The sequence below is a fragment of the Rhinolophus sinicus genome, chromosome 1 (genome assembly GCF_057876585.1).
Source record: "Rhinolophus sinicus isolate RSI-liver-muscle chromosome 1, RSI-T2T, whole genome shotgun sequence".
Classification (NCBI taxonomy): Eukaryota; Metazoa; Chordata; class Mammalia; order Chiroptera; family Rhinolophidae; genus Rhinolophus; species Rhinolophus sinicus.
The window spans coordinates 71,638,836-71,665,830 of NC_142501.1; the positions used below are offsets into that span (position 1 = coordinate 71,638,836).

Sequence of the window (26,995 nt, forward strand, 5' to 3'; positions counted from 1 at the left end):
AAGGAAGTTAAGTGGTAAGGAAGATTAAATAGGAAGGAAGCATTCAGGCAGAGGAAGAGCATAGCCTCATTCAAAGGTAAGTAAGGCTGGAGTACCGAGAGCAAAGGGAAGAATGGAGAAAAATGAAGTTGCAAAGGCAAGGTAAGGTCTTAAAGGTCTTGCTTGTAGGTTCTGGCAAATATTTTGGCCCTATAAGTAACGGAAACATTAAAGGTTTTGAAGTGAGAGATCCATGTCTAAATTTACACGTCACAGAACATGGTAACTTCAGTGTCAAGACGGGATTCAATGCTACAACATTAGATATGGGGAGAACAGATGGGGACTATTGTAGTCAAAAGGAAACAACAGTATATGGACTAGGCCACTGGCTATGGAGATGGACAGAAGATCTATTTGAGAAATATTAAGATATAAAATCTATTCATAATGCTCAAGTGTGTGTTGGAAGAAGGGAGAGGGAAATGGATACTGATTCTGGGAACACTGGAAACACTGGGTGGGAGACAATAATAAGTTCACAGACGCTGACTTGTAGATGCCTTTCAGACACCTAAACAGGGAAAATGGAACCCAGGTTGGGAATATATTTCTGGAGTCTAGAAATTTCAGGACTGTAAATATAAATTTGCAAGTGACTTTCATATGTTTGATAGAATTATTGAAAGGCATTCAGGTCTACTTTAATTTGATCATTTTGCTGTATTGTAAGAATTTTCTCAACAACGCGTGGCTGGTCAAATGCATTCACAGAGCTACCAAGGGTTTGGACTTATTTACAGTTGGGGTTTTCCTGGATGGATGTGACAAATAGAAAAAGAAGCCAGGGAATTGAGAGTGTTATTGAGAATGTGTTGAAATTGGACTCTGATGAAATTGAAAATATTTGAAGGCAGGAAAGTAAGAAAGGTGGTCATTGGACGTGAGATGTCAATGAAATTATAGATAAAAGCAGCTGGAATGGGAGAAGTTTCAGATCAAAGTGGGATGTGCTTTAATTCTGATTGAAGATGAAAGTCTTACAGATAGTAGCAAGATACGCCATCAGAATAAATGGGGTGGGAGAGTAGAAAAGAGACCCGTGCGCAGAGAGAGGTCAAGAAGCTGAAGAACTGCACGTTGACTATCCCATGCGCCTAAAGCAATGATGAAGAGAAAAAATGAAGGGTTATGGAAGCAAGATCACAAAGGCCCACATATTATTTCCTTGTTTAAGAATATCAAAGAAACAAGAATATATGCTGTTCCAGAAGCTTTAAAGAGGTTAACACAATAAACCCTTTGGGGTCTTTCAGTTTTGGATTTCAGTGCCAAAATTGTGTACGTCAGAACCTAGAGCTTTTGGATATTTTATATTCCAGCATCTGATATTACACCCATGTCTCTCATTTTCTCGGAAAGATTTCTCCTTTGACAGTTTTGATCATTAGGAAGCAGTGAAGACAGTCACAAGTTATTTCCTAGTAGGCTCTTGGACAAAGAAAGGAAATGCAATTAAGATGTTGAATAATTTAATGATGTACACTCTCCAGAGCATATCAACTTTTACTGCTGTTGCTATTTCCAGATCCTATTTTCCAGCCAGCATTTTTTTGTTTGTTTTTTGAGTTCTGATAGTCACTTGGAACCTTAATTGTTCTCAGAGATCCAGCTCTAAAACGGAAACTAGGGCTTTCCCTTCCACCTGAAACTCACTTGAAAGAACTACAGCTGCTCTGTCAACTGCTTTCAAGAATCATGGAGGGCAAGCCAAGGGAAATGCTTAAGAATAATGTTAAGTGATTTTTTTTAAGGCACCAGTTACCCAGACTTTTCCTGTGAAAACTTCAAAGCTTAATTTTCAGGTCCCAGATTAAAACATTGGTTAGATGCAAAATATGATCTACGTAAGAATCTCTAATAAAGACTATATCACCACAAAGTGAACCAGGTGGCACCTTAAATAATGTAACTACAAAATATGTGAGAATCAAAATTTTCATATACAAAACTAATTTGAAGAGCTCCATTGATTAACTTTTTCAATTTGTCTTTAGTATTATTTCAATGAATTTATTTGCCAAATTTTATCATTTTTACGTAATACTATGTATACACGTTTACCTTTGCCTCTATCTTTAAAACATAATCCTCATTCAATCCCAGATTGTTTGCATCCTCAGCTTTGTCTCTATTGGTCTCCTGGCTATGTCATTGCCCCATGCAGTCTTCACCTCATATTATTCTACAAAGTACCTCCTCAATTTTGCAAATGTTTATATTCCCCAAGTGAAGTAAAAAACAATGATTGATCCCATCTCACCATTGATTTCCAAGCTTTGGCAGGCAGAATAATGTCCATCCCAAATATATCTATGTGATAATCCCAAGAACCTATGAATATGTTATGTTACATGGCTAAGGGGAATTAAGGCTGCAAATGAAATTACAAGTACATTGCTTATTAGCTGACCTTAAAATACAGAGCGTACTCTGGATTGTCCCAACATAATTTCAGAAGTCCTTAGAAGTGAAAGAAGGATACAGAAGAGGGGCCAGAGTCAGAGATATTTGATGATGCTACACTGCTTGCTTTGAGGATTGAAGAAGGGGCTTTGAGTCAAGGAATGGAAGTGGCTTCTAAAAGCTAAAAAAGGCAAAGAAACAGATTCTCTCCTAGACACCCTGGAAAGAACACAGCCCTGCCAACACCTTGATTTTAGCCCTGTAAGACTGAATTTCTGACCTAAAAAACTGTAATATACATTTGTATTGTGTTAAGGCACTACATTTGTGAAAATGTATTATAGCACAATAGAAAACTCATACACAATGTTTTATTTGCGTGGCTGTCAGCAATTTTATGCTCTGAATTCTCATTTTCACCAAGAACTTGCACCGATTCTCTATCCACATCAGTGATTAACACTGTTATCCAATCCACTCCTGTTAGTTTACTGCACTGTAGTTAGGGTTTTCCATTACTCCGTGGAAAAATCATACTTTAGAAGAAATAAAGTGCTCTCATTAAGGAAACATTGGAAAACTCAGCATTAGAGATGATGGAGGCTTGCAGTAACACTGGAGAGAAGGATCATTTTCCTCAATCTCTATACATGCCATTCACCAGGTTATTTCATTTGTGGGGCTGTTTTTCCTCTATTCCCAGGTTCTCTTCTCTCATTGCTTACCAGGTTCAGAGCCAGACCTATTTGAATGTTCTGTATTTGTGCCCCTAAGTCTGCATCTAGGGTACATCCTAGGACTGTACTACCCCTTATTGCTGTTGTTTATTAAAACAGCTTCTGATGTATCTCTTCTTCCTAGGTATTCCACATGCAATTGGAAGAGACATGTTGCTCATTAATTTGTCTACATATATAATTTTCAAATGCATTAATTTCTAATAATTTCTAATAATAATAATCTGATTTGTCATAAAATCTTCCTAATTAGTATTAAGTGATAAAAAGATGGAGAAGACACATCTGAAGAAAAGAAAATAGGAATTATTAGATATAAAGCAAAAAGTTTTAAATTTATATAATTTGACCTACTATAACTTAACAATTGTCAAGTGTTGAGCTATTTTTCTTGAGATAACATAAGGTTATGAGTAGCCTATCAATGTTTATATGCTTAGAGATGCTTTCAGAGTATGAAAAATTGCTTGTCCTCCTTTAAAAGGTATAGATCCCTCTAGAATGTTACTCAATTTTCTCATTTTTTTTTGTCCTTCTGAGAAAGTAGAAAACTATCTTCATGTGCCAAGAGATGCTAATTTCTATGTTAATGAGCAACCAGTTGATTGGATTATTATTTATGAACCTGGTGTATATTTGTCCACATTTATAGTTTTTACACTAGGTTATAGTATCTACAGGCAGAACTCTTGCACTCAGGAACAGGCATAAATATTTGATAGACGATGCATCCTTTCAAATTAGCAATGATAATGATTCTATTGATCAATTTTTTTTTCATCTTTGAAGTCACAAGCCCTAAATTCTCAGGCATAACATTTCAACTAGAAAGCCAGGATATAATAAACAGATTATCTTGAAGGACTATCATGAAAGCCATTATCCCAATGGTATGCCTCAGAGAATAATTACAAAAATCTAATTGGAAGAATTAACATATTGATGATTCAGTTAAAAAATAGATATTTTTGGAATGTGTTTTCTGTGAAAAAGAAATGTATGCTATAGTTTACAGGAAACATGAGGAATGGAGAAACCAACACCCAAATAATAATAATTCATTAATTAACTCCCATTACCAAGTATGGAATATATTTCATAGATTGATATTAATCAGAAAAGGTTAAAAAAAGAGGTCTTCCGAGATAAACACAATATCACAATATTTTAAGGGATATATTCTTCTGAGCTGGTAGCCTTTGAAAGAATCTAACACGCTGGCAAGTCAGCATGAAATAAACTCAAATCAAATAAAAAGAACAACAAAGCCTAGCAAAAATATTCTGAATCTTCTCTTCTTACCCTTCCTTTTGGAAAGTTCAAACAAATTATTTTAGATCTACTTGTGGAAAACAGCTATTCACTTATAATATTTAGACATTGAAAATATTAAAAAATAAAATGATTTATTTTTTAACTACTTTAAGTAAATATTATGCTATTGTACTAATAGCCTTAACACTATGGACAAACTTGAGAGAGGGAGAGAGAGAGAGAGAAACACATGTAAATTCTGTGACCGAATGGAAGTGGGGTATGACAGAATTTGATGATTAAAGTAAAAATGACCAAAAGTCAGACATTTTAACCTATACATAGATATCCTCATTGTGCCTAATTAAACTTTTCAACAGGAATACTTGATGCCCAATTACCTCATCTGAACTGCCACAGAAAACAAATTCTATTACAATCTGTTTGGAAAACTGGAGCTCATTTAAGGCTCACAATTTTGCCATTGTGAATCATTAAGTAATCTATATCACTTGAAATAAAGAGCTTTTGAAAACAAGCACGTTGTCTGTCTTTATACCATACTATTTCAGTAGTCAAGATTCCTTAATCTTTTTCATGAGGCCTCCTATATGCCACACAACATAAGTGGTTTCATTATTATCCAAAGTGTCCTGCTGCAATTTGGATTGTCATAGAAATAAAATTATTTGTATCCACCTTAAAGATAAATGCAACTTTTTACATTTTCATTTACAGAACTAACTGACCCCCAAATCCTTTAAGTTTAAATAACTTCAATACCTAGAATATTAATTTCATCTTTTAGAACTCATACCCTTGAAGAAAAAGACTACTAGTGCCAAATATAGTATATTGCCCACAAGGTATAAAACATATTTGCTTCTGGGTGACATAATCAACTATACATTTGGGAAATTTTCCTTTTTGTCTAGTAGTATACATTTTCATAGTCTCCAAACCAGAGACAGATTTAAAGGGAAAAAAAAACAAGAGTAAAAATCTCTTTGCTAAATCATGGAATATAAGAGATCCTACTTTTGTTCAATTATGCTCCCACAATATAAAACTACTTATAGTGAACAACAGCCTAGACTATGATCTTTAAATATTTAATTATAATCTTTGCCTGAACAGGCTAGAATATTAGCTGTTATTTTGATTGTTTTGTCAACTAATTGTAAAACAAAAATCAGTGTATGGGAGAGGATTGAGGAGTTGTTGATTTTTGTTGATATTTTAATAGAGCCAATTTGAGAATTTTTAAATTATTTAACAATAGGTAAAGTAACTTACCGAAGGACCCAGTCTCCTGCTTCCTGAGTCTCAATACTTTCCTGGGTACGAGAGAGAGCAGAGTTAACTCTGAGCATAATTAGTAATACAAGTTAACCACTTTCCTCTTTATTTCCAATGCCCTCATTCTGATTCCTAACTGCCCAGGGATCCCTTTTCAGTACAGCTTCCATGAAAATGACATGTTCACAAACTTGGACATTCACAGTCTTGTGAAACCTCCCTTCTGTCCCATTACCACCGGGTCTTAGTAGGTGACTGCCCAGCACAATGGATTTGGATTTTGTTTTTGTTTTTATTTATTTATTTTTAATTCTACTAAATCAGATTGTATTTTGAATGCATAGGGGATTTAGCTATTTAAAGGAAATCTGGTGAATTTTTTTTTGTGATAAAAAAAAATCACCTTCTAATTTATCTGTTTAGTAAGTTGAGCTTCTCGTGTGTAAGATTTTCTTTTTAAGGGGATTTTTTAACAGACATTGGATTAATTTGTCTCCCTCTCAAAGGGTATTTAGATAATTATTAGCAACCTCCAGGGCCTTAATTTGAGGGAATGAATAATGTGTTAATTTTCAGCCTTGCAGCAGTGCTGGTAAGAGAAACGTTTTTGAACCGTGAGGCGTAGGTGTAGCAAGATTTGGGCTTGACATGAGCTGAATCACCATGTGTAGGCAGTTGTGTCAACACTACCTACACGACACGTTCGCATACCCTCTGGAGAGTCAACCTAGTAGTCAAGTGAGCAGTCAACTACTCCCTGAGTAGTCAAGGCTCAAGATTCAACTTCAAAAGATGAAAAAGTCAACATGTTTAGAATCATTGAAAAACACGTACATTTCATTATGTGCAAGTTATTTATAAAGCATATTACTATGAAATTTAATTTTATCCAAGGTATATTATAAAAGCATGTTAACATGTTTTGTTCTATACTATGTACTCATATCACCTATAAAGAATTAGGTGAACAAATTCGATGAGCTAAAGTCATAATGCTGAGTTTTCGTTTATGTTTCCAATGAAGTTCTTACCACAGTATACATGCCATTTTGTGCTCTATGCCCCGGCTCAGGCACCACATTTCTTTCGCTTGTTCACTCTGTTCTGGCCAGCTCAGCTCCTTGCTGCTCCATGATCACACGAATTAAACTTCTGTATTTCTGTCCTTTCCTCCAGATATGGTCTTTTTCCAAATGTCTACTAGGGCCAGGCCTTCCTTGACTACTCTATACATATGGCACCTATAATATCCACTCCCTTTGTCCACATATCATTTATTTTATACCCCTTACCATCATCTGGAGTATAATAGATAGCATTTATTTATATATTCTTTGTCTTTCCCTACTAGCATGTAAATTCCATAAGAACCAAGACTTTGCCCAGTTTGTTAAACCACTGTGCCTCAGAAAATGATTGGGGACTCAATAATTACTTGTTAATGAATAAACCAAAAGAGAGTTTAACTATGTTTATCACAGCATTAATCACAATAGCCAAGCTATGGAAACAACACAAATACCCATCAACAAATAAATGAGTAAAAAAGATGTAGTATGTATACACAATGGAATATTATTCAGCAGTGAAAAAGTATGTTATTTATGCTAAGCAAGATAAGTCAGACAGAGAAAGACAAGTACTATATGATATAACTTATATATGGAATCTAAAAGAGTCAAACCTTAAAAAAGAAAAATGAGGGTGAGGGGATAATATTGATTGTATTTAAGGATACAAGCTTGTAACGAGTATTCAATCAGTCATAGAGATCTACTGTACCATATATTGAATATAGATGGTCATATTGTACTATAAATATGTAACATGATAAATACAATTACAATGGCAACCATATTACAATATATAATTATATCAAAGTGACACACTGTATATGTTAAATTTATACATGTTGTATGTCAAATTTATCCAATTTAAAAAAACCTTCAGAGATCCCAGGTACTGCAAAGGTTTGGGGGAGACCTTTATGAAATACAAAATAAAAATAAATTCTAATCTGTAAAATAAAAAATGCAAAAATTTAAAAAAAGAGAATTTAATGCATTTATAATGTATGTTCTAATAGGAATCATATAATTCTGAAGGAATGCCATATCAATGAAAATGGCATAATTCCAAATACCTTAAAGTACGTAATAATGTATACAAATAAAAGATATTATTAAAATTTTTTCTGGCCTCTGTCACTTTGTATAATTCTTAATTATTGCTTTTAACAGCCAACACTTGTGGAGGACTGAGTTTTTAATCATCTGAATCTTATTTAATTGAAAATTTTGCAAATAAAAGCCTACCAATAAATCAATGAATATCTAAGTTTCTATGCACAGGTTTTTAGGTATTTTTAAAATTTCTATACTATCAATTGAAAGATCAATATTTAGTTATGTTTTGTGATTGAGATTTCAGGTTATCAGAACTATATCATAAAACAGGAGAGCAGATGTGGTTTTAATTCCTTCATGTAAATCAGGCACAAGAAGCATCACATGACTATATTTTGGCGTCAGATTAAATCTCTCTCTACTCTGTTCTTTGCAACTGTGGCAAGATATTCACTGACAGTCATTATTGGGGCATTTCTCTTCTTTTGTTCCTAAGATTCTATGAAGATCTGTCGCGTCCAGCGCAACACGGGCAGTGAGGGTGCGAGAAGGGGCGGTTTGGGTTAAGTTTTTTAGAAAGAAACAAACAGAGACTTAATGCAGTTAAATCTCTCCGAAGGCCAGGGGTCTCTCAGTCTCAGAGGACTGGAGCCCAGAATATGGCCGACTGGGGGTTTTTATTGACTAGGTTTGCAAAAACAAGAGAAAGCAACATTGTTTCTTACACGGTCTCTGAAACTCACACATCATAACAGAAAAATATTTATCTCAATCACCCTTTGTCAGTCAACAGCTGAAGCACAAGGTCCCACAATGTCCTAATTAAGGTATGTACCTTCTCAGGGTCAGAAGGGTCAAGTCTCTTATTTTGTAAGTTCCGTTGAGCTAAGTGGAGAGAACTGATCTTTGTTGTTTTTGTAACTTCTGTCACAAACAGGTGCCAGCGAAAAGGCATAGCCGGCAACAGCTTTTCCCAGGCAGGGGAGAGGGGAGGCAAGGCCCCTTCCCATATCCTTCTAAGGCAGCTTATTGGGGTCCCCACTCGGTTCTGCCTGGCTTAGGTTGTATCTCCCGTGAGATATCTTACCTGTCTTTGGCTGCAAACCATCTTTTGGGGACTAGACAGAGAGACATAAGGTGTAAACATAAGGATGGAACAAAGACCCAGACAGGCAGTCTCACAGACTCTTCTTTCCTTAAGGAAAGACATCGGGGGACAGTTGGCTAGGCTGTTGTGTGACTACAAAGATACCAGAATTTTTGTTCTTTTTTTGTTGTTGTTCTCATTGATAGCTAAAGGCATGCTTGTATTTCGAGTTGGCATTTTCTCTTGGGGGAGGTAACACGCCATGTGCAACAGAAGCTATAGGTTGCCTGACTCATCCTCCACTTCCCACTTATCCTCTTTTGCCTTCCTTAAACATAAGAAACTATAAACGCTAAGGACTAAATTTACCAGGCTCTTTGGCAGGTTGGGTTAGCTATGTGATACAGTCTGGGCAATACGTTAAAAGCAGAAGCTCACTGATATTGCTTTTGCCAGGCTACTTCCCCATTCTGTTTCCTGGAACAGTGATATGATTCACTACAAATGGGCCTTTAGGCCCCCTAAATTGACATCTCTTTTTAAGGTGAAATGCAGGAGGAAATGGAGTAGGGAAAGTAGATGTTGATACTAGGAACTTTTTTCCTATTAATTTGCCCAGTTACACTATTACAACCTATCCTCTCTAGGGATAAATATGTGATTTACTCATTCAAAAGACCAATTTTCAATTCCATAATCTGTCTTAGCTACCAATCAATCAACTGAGTGATAGACACACCTAATACATTGTTGGTTAAGACACCAAAGAAATTCCCATATTTCAAACCTTAAGCTCTCCTATAAAAGACCATCACAGACAAAACCAAGGTTTAATTTTATCACTAGGGATAAAAGTCCTTTCTCATCTCTCTCTCTTAGCCACTTGAAATCACCTTTAATCCAGATCCCATGTATTATGTACATGTTAAGTACAGTTTAAAAACATTTACTTTGTCTAGAAATAAGGGGAACTTATTTGCAAGATAGTTTAAAATATTGCCTCATTTTTTCTGAATAAAGAGAAGTATGCTGTTGTTTCTTCCATCTTAGAAAATAAAAATCACTCAATTCCACTTTTCTCATCTGCAATTGCCCTATTTCTTTGTTCACTTTTGCAACAAATCTCCTCAAAAGATCTTCTGTATTTGTTGTCTTCAGTTCTTTTCCATTCCCTTAAACTTGTCTTAATCAGATTTTCACCTCCACAGCACCATCAAAGCTGATCTTGTCAAAGTTGCCCATGGTCTTCTCATTGCTAAATTCAATGACCAGTTCTCACAATTGATTACCCTCTCCTCCATTCATTTTATGTCTAAGTTTCCAGGCCCCTACAGTCTCTTAGTTTTCTGCTTACCTCACCGTTTTCTCATTCTTGATCTCATTTATTGGTCCTGAGAATCTCTCCTTACCTATCAATATGGAAGTGCCCCAGGAATCAGTCCTCAGATCTCTTCTCTTTCCTGTCTACACATGCCTACTCACCCATTCTGATGGCTTTAAATGCCATCTTATACTGTCAACTCCCAAATGCAAATCGCTAGCCCAGACCTCTTCCCTAGTATCCAGACTCATATGTCCTCTGCTTATTTGAAATATCCACTTGGGTGTTCAATGGAAATCTCATTTTTACTAATACAGAACTAAAATAATATAAAATCCATTTTTCCTAAGAATAAAAAATAAAGAGTTCATCAATTTATTTTCTAAGGAAGAAATCTACAAGCACATAAATATAATATCCACCTTTTGTGCCTAGCCAGTTTCAGTAATTGAACCTTTCACAGATTAACATGTAGATTTTAGACAATGATATAGATTTTCTTAAATGTAATTTTTAAATTAGTAAATAATGTGTTTCAGAAGCATTCAAGTTTTCTCTTCTCCCAACTCTACTTTAGTCTTCTCAATTCCAAGAAAAATATGCCAAGTTATATTCCTAAGAAGAGTTATCCTATCTTTGTTCATTTTAATCTCAGACAAAACTAATCCCAAAGTCTTTTGTTATTGCTTTCTTTTTTTTAACAACAGAGGCTACTGTTTCCCCTTCTCAAGCTAAATGAAGGCATGCTTTCCATTTTCATAAGATTTTGAGAAATAACAAACAATTTTGTGATCATAACTATTATTTTAACCAGTTCAAAATAGAAACTCCTCCAAATATGAAAGAACCAGACAAGGCACTTTTATGAATCTGGTAATTTCCTAAAGAATGCTCAATAGACTGGTGATATAACAATGCCACACAGAAGATTATGTTTAATTTTGGGTGATCTTAATGTGATCCTAGGGTAATCTTTGAAATCTTTACAAGATTAAAATAGACTCTTGAATAAAATAAAATAGAATAAAATATAAATTACATAGATTATACTTTATATTCGTCAAGAATTACACCAAGACTTTTCATTCTTATTGAATTTTAAAATTGCTAAAGATATTTTGCTAATTTCTATTTATTATTATTTTAAAAACATTGGTTTCTGGAAATCTAGTCTGTAAACTATAAGAAAAGCCTTTGAAAGTGGTTTCATGTTGCTGTTAAGATGAATTTGAAAGAAAGATTTCATTATCTTTAAATGCAATTGGAATTTGGGTTAGAAACTATTGCCAAAATTTTGTTCAAAGTGCCAGTCAAGATGGCACAGAAGGTAAAAGCTGTGTTTACTTTCTCTCATGACCACATCAAAATTACAACTAAACTACAAAACAACCATCACTGAGAATTGCCTGAAACCTTGATGAACTGAAGCCCTACAACTAAGGACAGCAGAAGCCACCTCGAGACTGGTAGGAGGGGCAGAGACATGGAATAGGCTGGTCCCACACCCATGTGTGACCATTAAAAATCAAGAGGGATATCTTGGCTGCAGAGGTCCCACCATCCAGGAGTAAGGGGTCCCAGCCCCTCCCCAGCCCAGGGTTCCATTGCCCGGGAGAGAAGTCCCCATAATTTCTGATTGTGAAAACCATCAGATATTGTGACTGAGTGAGATGGAATATGGCTGGAGTCCCAGGAGCTCCTCTTAAATGGATTGTGCTAGACTTACTCACCAATGAAATCAGTGGCTCTGAGCTCCGGGCAGCAGCTGGAAAGACAGGAAGGACATACGGTAGGGAACTGAGTTGTATGGCTTCCACAGGGGCAGGAAGGGCAGCTTTTTCCCTGATGGAGAGGCTGGCAGCGGCCATTGTTTCTTTCTTGAGCTCTCCCTCTTCCCAGCATGCAGACACAGCTGCCATATATGAGTCTCCATCAAGATAGCTAATGCCATTTGCTTTGGGCTGGTGATACTCAGACCCCGCCCAACTTTCAGGCATACCCAAGTCACTCCCAGTGGCTTTTTTGTACAAACCGCCTGCCTTGGCTCATGCTGCAGACTTTCCTAGGGTCCCTCAAAGGTTTGCAGAACCCAGACAAGCAGCATCTGGCTTGAGCATGTCCCATACCTCTGTCTGAGTAGCCCTAAGCCGGCACTAGTGTCAGCCAGCCTTGGCCTCTTGGGGCATTTCTAAGCACTGCACAAACAGGGGCCATCTGCGGATTGCTTTGTGGCTCCTGCCAGGTGGCCCCAGGTGAAGTATGGGCTGCAGCTGAACTTGAACTGCAGTGGATCCCCGCCCAGGTGGCCCTGGAGCTGTTGCCCCCAGTAGCCAGCTTTGAAATGAGCTGGAGCATCACCCAGTAGCCTCCAAAAACAACAAGCCCAAGGGGAAGATTGGGCAGGCACGAGCCCTGTGGAGGCAGACTCTGCTCTGTAGTAACAGCCGGTCCTCACAACCAATGAGCCCAAGGGTTAATCCTTCCCAGTGGCATGCAAATAGCAACCAAGTCTCCACTACAAGAGGAGAGCACACACAACACACACAAGGAACACACCTGGAATTTGTGGCTCAGGGGACCAGGGAGACAGCACCACTGAGTCCCCCAGCACACCTACTACATAAGGCCACTCTACTAACAATGGAAGACATAGCAGCCCTACCTAATACATAGAAAAAACACAGCGAAGCAGCCAAAATGGGGAAAAAAACATGTCCCAAATAACAGAACAGAACAAATCTCCAAAAAAAGAACTAAACAAAATGGAGATAAGCAATTTACTGGATGCAGAGTTCCAAACAATGGTTATAAAGATGCACAATTATCTTAGAGAAAATTTCAACAAAAAGATAGGAAACATAAAAATGGAGATAGAAAACATAAAAAAGAACCAGTCAGAAATAAAGAATACAATAACTGAAATGAAGAATACATTATAGACAATCAACAATAGATTACATGATTTAGAAGATAAGGTAAAAGAAAATACCCAGTCAGAACAGCAAAAAGGAAAAGAATCCAAGAAGATGAGGAGAGTTTAAGGGGCTTCTGGGACAACATCAAGTGTACCAATATTAGCATCGTAGGGATACCAGAAGAAATAGACAGAGAGCAAGGAATTGGAAACCTGTTTGAAGAAATAATGACAGAAAACTTCCCTAACCTGGTGAAGGAAACAGACATACAAGCCTCAGAAGCACAGAGAGTCCCAAATAAGATGAACTCAAACAGGCCAACACCAAGACACATCATAATAAAAATTCCAAAGGTTAAAGACAAAGAAAGAATTTTAAAAGCAGCAAGAGAAGAGCCATTAGTTACTAACAAGGAAACTCCCACAAGACAATCAGCTGATTTCTCAACAGAAACTTTGCAGGCCGGAAGGGATTGGCACAAAATATTCAACGTGATGAAAAGCAAGAACCTACAACTAAGATTACTCTACCCTGCAAAGCTATCATTTATAATTAAAGGACAGATAGAGCTTCCCAGACAAGAAAAAGCTGAAGACGTCCATCACCACTAAACAATGTTACAAGAAATCTTAAAGAGACTTCTTTAAGATGAAAACAATAAAAATAAAAATTACGAATAAAAAAATGGCAATAATTAATACCTATCAACAATTACTTTCAATGGAAATGGATTAAATGTTCCAATCAAAAAATAGGGTGGCTGAATGGATAAGAAAACAGGACCCTTACATGTGCTGCCTACAAGAGACTCACTCCAGATCGAAAGACACACAGAGACTGAAAGTAAAGAGATGCAAAAAGATATTTCATTGAAAATGGAAACAAACAAACTTAAAAAGTGGGGGTAGCAATACTTATATCAGATGAAATAGACTTTAAAACAAAGACTATAACAAGAGACAAAGAAGGACCAAGTAATCCCACTTCTGGGTATTTTACCGAAGAAACTCAAAATGCTACTTCAAGGGGACGTGCTCATCAATATGTTCATTGTAGCATTTTTTTTATATATAAGCCAAGATATAATGGCAACCTGGGTGTCCCTGAATGGACGAATGGATAAAGAAGAGGTGGTGCATATATATAGTGGAATATTACTCACCTGTAAAAAATAATGAAATCTTGTCAGCTGTGACAACATATATGGACCTAGAGGACATTGTGCTGAGTGTAGCAAATCAAAGACAAATGTCATATGATTTCACCAATAAGTAGAATGTAAAGACCAAAGTAAATGAAACAAACAAACTCATAAATACAGAAAACATTTTGATGGCTGCCAGATGTGTGGGAGTTTGGGGGTGAATAAAAAAGGGGAAGGGATTAAGAATTACAAATTGGTAGTTAGAAAATGGTCATAGGTATGTAAAGTATAAGGAATATAGTTAATAATATGGTAGTAACTATGCATAGTGCCAGGTGGGTACTAGAGTAATCAGGGTGATCACTTCATAAATTATATAAATGTCTAACCACTATGCTGTTCACCTGAAACTAATATAAAATAATATGGAATGTGAACTCTAATTAAAAAATTTTAAAAGGGGGGAAAGATAAAAAAGAATAAGAGGTTCAAAGTTCCAGGTATAAAACAAATAAGTCTTTGGGATGTAATAAACAGCATAGAAATACAATCAAAAATATTGTGTTAGCATGGTACAGTGTCAGATGGTTCCTGGGTTTATCATGGTGATCACTTTAGCATAGAGAATATAATCAATAAAATGGTAATAGCTCTGTATAGTGCCAGGTGGGTACTGTTGAATAACTATGATGTACACCTGAAACTAATATAATATTGTATGTTAGCTGTATTTTAATAAAAATCTTTAAATATTTTTTGTTCAATAATATCTACCACAAAGAAAATCAATACTAGAGAAAAAAACTAAGTTGCTACACTATAAAAATTCTTTGCAAAGGCTTCATTAATGACATAGTATAATCATAATAGTAGTTTATTTACATTTACTGAGCAGAATCTCTGTACGCAGTACTGTGCTACATATATTACATGTGTCTTTTCATTCGTAACCCATAACAAAATTATAATGTAGGTACTATTATTCTCAACAATTTATAAGTTTCTATAAAATTTAGAGTTTAAATTACTTGCCAGAAGTCATATAGCTAGTTAAGGATGAGAACAAGATTCCAGCTCAAATTTACTTGACTCTAAATGCCATTTCCCTTATCATAAATTAAGTAGATTTATCTTCAAGGCACGATACTAGGACCTAACCACTTGAGCTAATTGGTAGGGCGGGGGTGGGGGAAAAAGGGTGGCACCAGAGGAGATCTGCAAAATGAATTCTAGTCCTGGGTGTGAACTCTGGCTTTGCTGTTGAAAAAAATGAAATAAATATATAAGACATTTAAATATAGTTGGTAACCAGGGAGTCTGTGGAAAATTGAAGTTTAATTTAGACTGGTCTTACTGTCTGAGAAGTCCATTCCAAGGGGTGAGGCAGAACAGCAAGGGACCCAGGGACAGTGATAAACACTGTGTCTACTATATCCCAGACACTTTGTGAAGCCCTAGAGATACTGAACACTAGAATCAAACAAAAAAATGAATACTTGACCCTAGACAGGTAAGAAGCAGCTAAATGATAAAGTGTTTTGAATGGCAAGTTTAGAAGTTTGTGCTTTATTCTGATGTTGATAAATGAACAACCAGGGGAGAACATAGTGAGATGTGACTTTCAGAAAAATCAGTCTAAGTTCAATTTAACAAATATGGATTAAGATTCTTCCCTGAGCTGGGTAGTGTGCCAGGCAGTGGAGATTGAGTGATGAATGCCTGCCAGAAGGCTCGAAGGGACAATGCCCAGAAAAAGAACAAGCCAACTAAGTCATTTTATCAAGTTCCTTAGCAGTCAAATGAGAAGAGATGAATGGCAGCAACTTATCAGTTTGCTTACAGCTCCCCATCAGTTTAGTGATCTAAGAAAGAGGAATCTTAACTCTTTCAAAAAAAGAAAGCAAGCCACTGATTTTTAATAATTTTCAAATAATATTTATAATAAGATTAAAATCTTCTAAAGATCTATTTCAAAATTAAAGTAGCAGAGTGGCTGGAATTCCTCCCAACCCCTACCCAATCATTTTAAGTCCTCAAAGTTGTTTTGTTTGTGATGCACCACAAATTATAATATCAGGGAACTGTCAAAGACAGATTGCCAGAAACAGTCAAGGAAGATTTTATTCAAGATTATTGCAATAGGGGTCAAATTTATTACAATGGAGAAAAGAGATTAAACTCAACTCCCAGTGAAATAAAAGCAGGAGAATTTTTAAGTTCTGGGGTGACCCAGTGGAAAAGCACTAAACATTAGGGAAGAGGTTGGTTAATGTGATTAGGCTGTCTGTGTTTGCTGATTGATACATAATTGAAGTTAAGCGCCTACCCTCCCACAAACACTAGTAGATAGGGGTGGTATCTTTCATGATTTTTACATTTCAAAGGAATGGCTCCCAAGCCCTTGAGAAAGACATTCCTGGGTTGTGAAACAGGCAAGAGCTGGAAGAAGACTTATATTTCCAAGGGTGAAAAAAACTTTACAATAGCAGTTTTCTAAAGCAAATGCTCTAAAAAAAAGTGAGGTTAGAGGTCTATAGTGAGGAAGAAACATGTCTAAAATTTAGTCAAGCTGAGGGAAATATTAAGGCATCTTGGTCATAACTACCGATTGGTTAATTCAATGTTTTTTAAAAATAATATTTAACCTTGTACTTAATATGAGAAGCAGTCTCATATTTAACCTGGTATGGTTAGATAAAGGATTATTTGATGGTGTGAGGCCACAGAAATTTCTGCCTGTAGCTCTCTAGTGGACTACATATGTCAAATAATTCCTTTTAAGTATTAATTCTGTGTGTCTTTTTTCTATGTGTCCAAAAAAGTACATCAATACATGGACATTTAGTGCCAAGAAAAGCTGCTGTTGATGGTATACATTCTTCTTCTACCTTACTACTCTGAGGCTAAATGTTATGGTTATTATGCATAAAACTACCAGTCCCAGAAATATAAGAGATAGATCTAAATCATAAAAAAATGAATTTTGGAAAATAAACCTTGTAATGATATTTGTCCTAGGAATCTCATTTGTGACATTAAGGAGTTTCACATTTAAAAGGCAATATGTTCTCAGTAGTACTCTCTCATTAGTTGTGCTCTTGTAATAAATAAGAGACAAAAAACTTATGCAAATAAATTTTATACAAATCAAAATAAAACCAGTAATATTGTGTATGTTGACACTCATTAGTTGATTCTGAAAGCATGTAACCATACTATTAATGTAAATGTAAAGAAAAGACATTTTTCAAAGCTGAAAGAAGAAAATGAAAAAAGAGCATCTAGGATCAAGTTGTCTCAATTCATTTTTCAAATATGGATTAAGATTCTTCTCTGAGCTGAGTAATAGTGTGCCAGGCAGTGATGAATGCTAGGGAATATGGAAATCGGTGGTTTCTTCTCCGGCCCCCACTCCTCCTGTTATGCAATGGAAATCTTTCAAAGTCTCCAGTAAAAAGAATGTCTGGTCCTTTTGTGCAGAAATTATTCTAACCAAGTTTATGAAGCAGTTATAGACTTGACCTTTGACTTTATTTTTTTTATTTATTTCATACTAAATTACTTTGCTTCAGGCAATACTCAGTTTTTGCTGCTTCATCTTACACATTTTCTTTGTCTCTGTGTATCCATCTGTGTGTATGAGTGAGTTTTTTAGTCATTATTATCTTAGATTCTGGAGCTTTCTGCCATCCATCCATCCATAACACTTGTAGTTTTTAAAGCTTACTGCTAGTATCCAGTGTAATAAGGAACAGCTGCTACAACAGTAGAGAACGCTATGTAGAGCATTTAAACTACTGCTTTTGTTTTCCAGAGAGACTGAGTTACTGGTAAAATGTGAGTCCTCAAAGGAAAAAAAGGCAAGAAAAAGAAGATAATATACAGTCAATCCTTAGGTACTGACTTCTTGCTTAATCCTGTGCAATGAAGTTACAGGTTTGATTCGGTCTGGTTTGGTTTGGTTTTCTTTTCTTTCTGTTCAGCAAGTTAAGCTTGCCTTCAAAATAGCTTCTCTTGGCCAGTAAGAAAGAATTGGATTTATAAAACCAATTCTTTCAAAAGGATCTCAAAAGGAAATAAAAATACTGGGGCCATTGATTAAATAAAAGTTTCAGGAACTGCCACAATCAAATTACATTAAGAATCCTTTTCATATGGTAGTATTTTTACCTGTTTCATGTCACTATTCACTACTCCTAAGAGAAATGTAAAATTTTCACTAATGCCAAAGTATTTTAATCATTTTGATGCAATGACATTTCTTTCTGGCTTATAAGAAAAATTCTAAATGTTTACCAGATTTCACAAAGATTCAAAAAAAATGTGTTTTCCCCCACAATAAGTTACTTGATTTTGAGTTACATGAAATGTCCTTATCTCATTTTTTCTTTTAATTATGAGAAATACAAGTACACTGAAAATTGAAGATATAAACTCTATGGATTTACAATACACTCACACCATTTTACAAATAATGGTACATCAAATTTAATTCCAAATTTGAAATTTGATTCCAAAATAAAAAAAGAATTTCCTAATAAAGATACTTGACGGGCACACTAGTAAATGACTAGCTAACCTTTGAGGTAAGAACATGCTATTTACAAAATCTATAATGGTTCAATTCATGCTAATTTCTATATTTTGAACTTAATTAAAGACCATTCATAAATGATCATTGCCAAAATACATGACATTAATATGTTTAATCATATGCATAAAATTTGCACATGAATTTTTATACCAACTTTATTCATGATTGCCAAAACTTGGAAGCAACCAAGATGTCTTTCAGTAGGTGATTGGATAAACTGTGGTACTCCAGACAATGGAATATTATTCAGCACCAAAAAGAAATGAGCTATCAGGCCATGAAAATACATGGAGAAATCTTAAGTGCATATTACTCGGTGAAAGAGATCAATTTGAAAAGACTACATACTGTATGATTCTAACTATATAATATTCCGGAAAAGACAAAACTGTGAAAATGGTAGAAGATCATTGGCTGCCAAGAATTAAGGGGAAGGGAGGGATGACCAGGTGAAACACAGGGGTTTTTTAGAACAGTGAAACTATTACGTATGATACGGCAGTTGGATACATGTTCTTATACATTTATCAAAATCCATAAAATATACAACAATAAGAGTGAACCCTAATGTAAACTACAGACTTCTGGTAATAATGATGTGTCTTTGTAGGTTCATCAGTGTAATAAATATATCCCTCTGGTGTGGGATGGAGACAGTGGGGGAAGTTTGTGTGTGGATGGTAAAGGCTAGATGCGGACTCCGTACTTTCTGCTCAATTTTTCTGTGAACTTCAACTGTTCTTAAAGTATATTTAAGAAAAAAAAAAAGAATATTATAATAGGTTACCTGGGATTCTAGATAGAGATTGCCATATTCTTTGAAGACCTTAGTGTTCAAAATGCATATTCAGAGGTCTATCACTTTGACATGACAGTGTGATAAACACAGAACAAAATCATGTAATACTGATTCTATTAAATTATTTAATTTGTAGATGATAATGAAAAATATCATATCCTCAACACAGTTAGTTTAGGGGAGAACAGGAAATTATAAAATTTAGGATCAATATTAATGATACTGAGCCCATGTTAGAGAAAGTTACTATATATCTATAGTTTAATAATATTCAGGCATTTAAACAATTAATTGAATTTTGGCAGGGGAAACTGGGAGGAAAAAAGACAACTTTCTCAATAAGAAAAAAATTTAAACCACATTTTAATCACCATAAGCTACTAGAGATTTCAATATTTTTAATAGATCGATTTAGCTCTAAATGTCTCCAAGCACGTTATAAATTCTTTAGAGTTCCTGCTCTATTATATAGCCTTTTAACAAATTCATTGTCTCCTTCCAAGACAAGTTCACTATTACCATTCCATTAGTCTGTCTTGTAATTTATTTCAAAGATAAAATGAATAGCTTCACTTTTCATTCATGACTATGTAATTTTGATTTTCTAAGCAAAATTTGACAGCAATTATCATTTATTAAAATGCATTCTTTCCCCTTCCTACATGTTTTTTTTTTCTTTTTACAGTAAATCCTATGTAATCCTGACACTGTCATTAAAAACATATTATTAGTAATTATATTTAGACAGATTAACTTTTCTGAGCTCAGATTCTTAATAGTCTGTTAATAATTAACAGTGAGCATTTTTAGACATAGAAAAGATTCTGTTGATGTAAGATGGGAAAGTGTTGAATGCACCAACCTTACTTCTCTTTTTCAATTTACATTTCCCCTGATCCTGATGCTTTCATAGAATGTTACAGGGTAAATTTTTATGTAACCTCAGGATACAAATGGATTGCCAGCTATGTGTGGTGTGCTGCTGAAACTTTTGGGTCCATTACCCAAAAGTGAGACAGAAGATAAGGCATTTACAGCAAGAGGTTCAGGAAATATTTAAACCATGAGAAATTATGCCAGGAAAGATTACCTTTGGCAAAAATATAAGCGAACAGTTCTGCCTCTCTGGTCTTTAACTTCACCACCAATAAAATAAAAAGAAATGTTTACCATCAGAATTACTGTGATGATTAAGTTGGAAAGTGTAAGTAAAAATTCATAAAATACCATATATACTGGGGATGACAAAAAAATGTATACACATGACTTGTATTCACCTTTTGTTATCGGTATATATTGAGTATTACAATTTTAATACAGTATTTTCCTTTATGAAAATGTGTATACATTTTTTGGCACCCTCTGTATATATCAGACACCATAATAATAGTTTTGCCATCTCAATTATAAGAAAATTTAGGCAGACAAAGCACTTAGAGGAGGAAAACACAGGCCACATGCTTGAGAGTTGAATGAAAGTGAGAGCTATGTATATTTATAAATCCTTTCATCCCAAATTCTTTATTATGTATGAGTGGCTGGTTTGACACCATGAAGCATAAAAATAGTAAAGCCTGTTGAAAACTCCAAAACCAAGAGAAAAGACAAGAAAAAAATATGAATAATTTAATCAGATAGGATTCAAGTTTCTCCCCAGCTTATTTGCCTTTTATTCTTCATTTCAGTTCGTTACATTTCCATGGTTATCACCAAGGTTGTGCATGCACCTTGAAATGATCACAAAAGGTCCACAATACAGGGGTTCATAATTAGGTTATATGTTATATTCAGAATCCCAGGGGAACTATAGAGTCTAGAAATATTGATTAAGCAAGATGAAGAATACTTACACAATTTTGACTACAATAGTTTTAAAGACAAGTACAAGCTTCATTTGCCACAAAACTCACAAAAAAAGTAATTGATTGAAGAATATCTCTTTTATGCAAAATATACATTTTAAGATATAATTTGATTAATAATCTACTATATACTAACATTGCTCCTTGATCATTTAGTAAAAAAATACTCTCATTGCCAGAATTTCATTTTTTGTAATATTTGTAATTGAGGTAACAATGACAAAAGACAAATATGATAATATTGGTGAGGTGTTTTTTTTTTTCTCATAGAGATTTTCCAGAACTAAATAAACATGTGACTAAAAATAGGTCAGTTTTGATAAATAGGCACTGAAAATTTCACAACATAATGTGACAAGCTGATAACATAAGTGCTTGATAAGAAGATGATACAGTCACTACTCATGGATCCAACCAACAAAGAAGAAATAAGGGAAATTAAGACAGATCTATACTACACCAGTATCACTGCCTTGTGGGATTCACAGCACAATCTACTGCAGGCCCACGAGGGGTAATTCACAGAGGTATGGGTCGTCCTTGAAGCTTCAGACATGTGGATCATGATTTGGCTTCTTTTGATGTGAGATGGCCCAAACTGTTGACCCATGTACACATGGTGGTATTTACAGTTGTTTCATGGACACTGGCCAGTCCACAAGCAGACCACTCATATGGGGAGCACCAAATGAGTTCCAGCTACAGTTCTTTTATGAGCTTTAAATGCCTCATGAAGACGTGGGGACTTCTTCCAAGTGCAACCTGGTCCCATCAGGACACATTCAGCAGCAGAAACCTGTTTCCAGTACAGTCCTTGGTATGGCTAAATTCCACTGTCCCCTTTTCAGCAGTCAAAAAGAAATCTGTGATAAATTCTATACAACACTGCAGTCAACAACAGCAGCACCAGACAGTATATTAATTCCTTTACTATACAGCTGTGTGTAATGATAGCTTCCTATGTGTGGTGTTATCAAGAGGATCACTGAATCTCTAAGTATCAGAAGTGCACGTCTGGGTAAATACATTGCTGTACAAGATCTCTGACATGCAGGTCATGGTCTAGGACTTGGGGATATAGAGTGATACAAGTTACGTGGCCAAGAATAAAAGTGACAATTGTCCGCCTAACAAAAAATAAACAGGAGAATTAGAAGTTCATCAACAATCTCAATGATGCTGAATGCTTTAGACATATTGTTTCCTCCTCAATATATATTATGGCATTTTTCGTCCCATACATGCCCCATACACCAGACACACCATTCCTATTGCATTCATAGGGCTGTGTAAACAGCATTTCTTCCACTTGCACTAAGACTCCCCAGGGGTTTCACTGGAGTGTGGTGATGATGATTGCTGGCTGGTAGGTAGTGGAAACTGACGCTGCAGCAGGCAACCTAATGCAATGGCGATGCCGATGCTGCTTAAATCTTGTTTATCAGAAGGGTTCACAATACCAATTAACTAAGATAGTCTACAGGACATCTTTAATTTATACACAAAGCAGAGAAGCTGTTCAAAGTAACAAAGCAGGTAAGGGGCGAAGGAGAAGACCTAGTATTAAAATCATGAAAACCTTACCAAGGCATTTCTGTGCTTTATGGAGACACATGGTATATATAGTTAAGACAGGGAGCTAAGACAGACAGACAGACAGAAAAACATACAGGACAAAGCACCTGATTAAACATTGAAGGAAAATCTGATTATTCTTTTGAGTCAGATATTTAAGGCTGGTCAAGAAAGCCTCCTGTGAACAACAATGCTCTTTGATGTTGGCATAAAAATAAATAAATAAAAATAAAGGAAGGAGGTGAAAAAGACTCGAGAGCTTTGGGAGATATTTGGCACTCTGCCTCGGAAAATGATGGCAAATCCCAGGAATAATAATAATAATAATAATAATAATAATAATAATAATAACTCTAGTGCCAAGCAGCACTTCCTGTTTAAACAATTCAAGCCCGGTTGGCAGTTACCTTTCTTTCATGTTTTGTGCCTTCCCCAAAGCCACTAAGGAAGGGATCTGGCCTCGGCTTGCAACCAGTAATGACAACCTCTTTGTAGTTTGTGTGCAAATAACCAGAGACATTCAGAACTCCAATACAGCATTTCTTGAAGAAAAGTAAATCAGTTGAGAAATTAAACTATCGAGAACAAATACTTCTTTCAAAGAATAAGGGGAAAAAATTGTCAAAGAAAAACTGGCCCGTCCTGCCCCACAATTCAACATGCAAAACAGTTGACCAGTGCTTTTCACATCAGCAGGATGGTTCGATGCAAGTACACATATCCCGAGCCATCCGCAGTCCCCGAATTCTGTGACAGTGCTTTCAGGTGGTGATAGAAACAAGATGGTCCACGCAAATGAGCTGACCAAAGTCATGTCGTATGCAAGCAAGATAGGATCCAAGACATCTTCAGAATGGTTTAGAGTCACAGAAACGAAGATCCAAGAGAGTGGTTGGCATTTGTGAACACACTGTTTTAAATATATCTCCCTGAAGATATGTTTATGTATTAGTATACTGGCCAATATCGAACACTATCCATTATTTTATTGCAAAAGGACATCAGGGCAATCAATATGGAGAAGGGGTACCACTACTTTAGATAATCTTTAAAGTCAGGATAAGATTCATTAGCTACCCGAATGGCATTTTTGACTTCAAATAATAGTATCATGCAGATTTGTACTGTACTAATGGAGCGTGGAGTAACTTTACATTGAATTATTTCCATTACGGGGTAAACAGTACTTGAATTAACACAATTTAACCGGCTGATGAAGTTTGGTTTACAAGATAGATGGAATGGGAGACCGGGAGCGCCTCAGAGGACAAGGAGAGTTGTAGGGTGATGTTACTGGAGAGAGCCTCAGGGCATTGCCTGCCAAGCCCGCTATGTTGTTTAAGCTTCGGGATTTTTCATATCCTTTCATAAAAAAAGGCACAGACATCAGGTGAATTCAACCAGAAAATAGACACAGACACACAATACCATGCAGGATAATCAAAACTGCTATTTTTGAACTCAAAGAAGAAATTGTTTACAAAGAGTTCAATATTGAAACAATTTAGAACTCTTAAAAAAATAAAAATGAAGCTGCTGCAGCGGTCATTCCCAAAAGAGTAAACCAGCTATCTCAAGTTACGTTGCAATATTTCAAAATCTAATCTTTCCCAGATTATAGTTTGTGTTGATGTAATTTTGGCGTCTATCTTACCAGAACTCTTAAGAATTAGGCAAAGCAACTTAAGTAAGATATACAATTGGCTGATATTTTTAAGTTTCAGACTATGTCCCTGAAAAACATAAATAAGTAAATGGGCTATTATTTTTTCTCTTCTCATTTTTTTTTAGTATTTACTAAGCTAATAAAGCATGTTTAACTTTAAGTTGACAACTCTTCTTACAACATAGTTCGTCTTCAGCTTTATGGAATTAAAAGGATGATTCTCAAATAATGGCATTTGATGCCATTATCTAGATGATGTAAAATGAATGCCCATTTCTAACCCTTTAAATTAAAAAAAAAGGAAAGAAAAAAATATAATGAATGAAATATAAACTGAGTCATAATTCCAGTGAATTAAAGTCTGAATCTGATTATATAATGTTTTCAGCGGACTCCCTCTGCCAGGAAATAAGAACAATTTAAATATAATTCACTTTTTCTTTCTATTATTTTGCATTCTAATCTTTTGTTCGTGATTGTCATGGACTTACAGAATAAAATATCCTTCTTATAAGCATTAACTAACTGGTTTGCCTTAGCTGCTCAGACAACACCCCATGAATGTCACCTTTGGAAGGATTCAAATATCGGAGTATTTTTTATTAGAAAAGATTAGAGGCAGTGAAATGAAGTAGGAAGCACCTAGTGTAAAGTTAGAAGTGAACTGTCTTAAAAGCAGGCCAACTGTTGACTGAAAAGGTAGTAACACAGCTTAGGAAAGAAATGTTCCGACAGCTCCATTGAAAAAGTGTTAGAGCTGGAAAATGAAACTCCCTGTTGGACAGCCAAATCTGAGCAAATAAATACCATCAGTGAACTTGTCTCCCTTCGGCTTATGGTACATTCCTTGGGCCGTGATCAGCCCCCTCAGTGTGCTTGGTGACTGCATAAGAAAAAAGGGGGCCTTCTGTGTTTCCTCATGGTCCTCTCAGCTACTTCTTTCTTTAATACTTTCATGTAATTTCTGGGGAAGAAACGATGGCTATCTCTCCTCCTTTCACTGGAAGAAGAGTGGTGATGATTTAGTGATTATTTGATTTTCAATCACTAAGTCCAGATATGGATATAGATTGCAATAATAGCCCTATTGAGGGGTAAGGCTGCACTGGGGAGGAACCCCTTCTTCACGTACACACATATAAACAGTCAGCAGATCAGATGTCTTTTTTGAGATTGTAGACAGAAATTTATGCCATCCATTAACTATGGTAAAGTTCTCTAGGGCAATTTCTGCTAATAAAGGAATTATCTGACAACATATTTTATTAGTATCCTGAGCTATAAAACATGGGAGGAGGTATATGTTGCATTGTACTCTGGTGGATGATGGAATAGTTAATGAAAGGATACCTTAAATAATTAAACATGAATTCCTGGTAATTTATCCTTACTTCATGTACCTGGAAAGCTAGTTATTACTGCTCTTTGGTAGAGTGATTGGAAATATAACTTTGGGAATAGTAGAAAGAGTAATTTATCCTAGTTGACTGTAACCTAAAGATGTAAACTACACCATAAACATTGATTGGGTTTGATTAAAAGCAAACTGTGAATATGAATAAACCAAAGGTGTTGTTAATACCTATAAAATCATCCATAGAAAAGTTTACACCTTGTCCTCCACAATTGTCATGATTCCTACAGCGCCTCCGAAAATGTAAAAGTCTGTTTGACAGCTGTATATTAATCACGCTATTGTATGTGAATCTTGGCTGCCATTCTAAATGTTCAATTATTTTTCTGAATTATAGTTTTTAATATAAATATTATCCACTGTGTTTATAAATCCTTTTATTTTTTAATAACTATAATTTCAGTATTCATTTAAAAAGCCTTCCCTTCTAATTTAGTAACAATATTTAATTAGTAAAATTATAAGTTATTTATATATAAATTTTTCTTATTCTGTAGTTCATTTCTGATTAGAAAATTTGATAAAATTTTGCTTAATCAAAATGTTATTGAATGGAGTGGCTGAAAATATAACTCATGAAAATAATATTGAACCTAGTTTGAACCAACATATAAATACATGGTGTGAAATTTATATAATTCTTAAGAGTGTGTGTCTATTTGAGGCAATATTAAAACTGCCTATCCTTGTACTATCAATGGGTATGTTTTTGTTTATGCAATGTGATTTCCTAAAAACTACTGCATAAATAAAATCA

At 35.3% G+C, this 26,995-nt stretch overlaps 1 protein-coding gene across 8 annotated transcripts in view; it reads right to left on the reverse strand.

Annotated features, from left to right (window-relative positions):
• Positions 1 to 26,995, reverse strand: part of KCNC2 (potassium voltage-gated channel subfamily C member 2) — a 242,253-nt gene that overhangs the window by 20,232 nt on the left and 195,026 nt on the right. For 5 of the 8 annotated variants that reach the window (XM_074325408.2, XM_019755062.3, XM_019755060.3 and 2 more), the window contains exon 5: positions 21,362 to 24,520. The exons of 2 other annotated variants lie outside the window; for them this stretch is intronic. In XM_074325408.2, coding sequence (XP_074181509.1) covers positions 24,384 to 24,520 — 137 coding nt within the window. In that variant the 3' untranslated portion in view covers positions 21,362 to 24,383. Of the gene's footprint in view, positions 1 to 21,361; positions 24,521 to 26,995 lie in introns of those variants that run through there. One more of the 8 variants, XM_019755063.3, reaches the window with a different exon arrangement.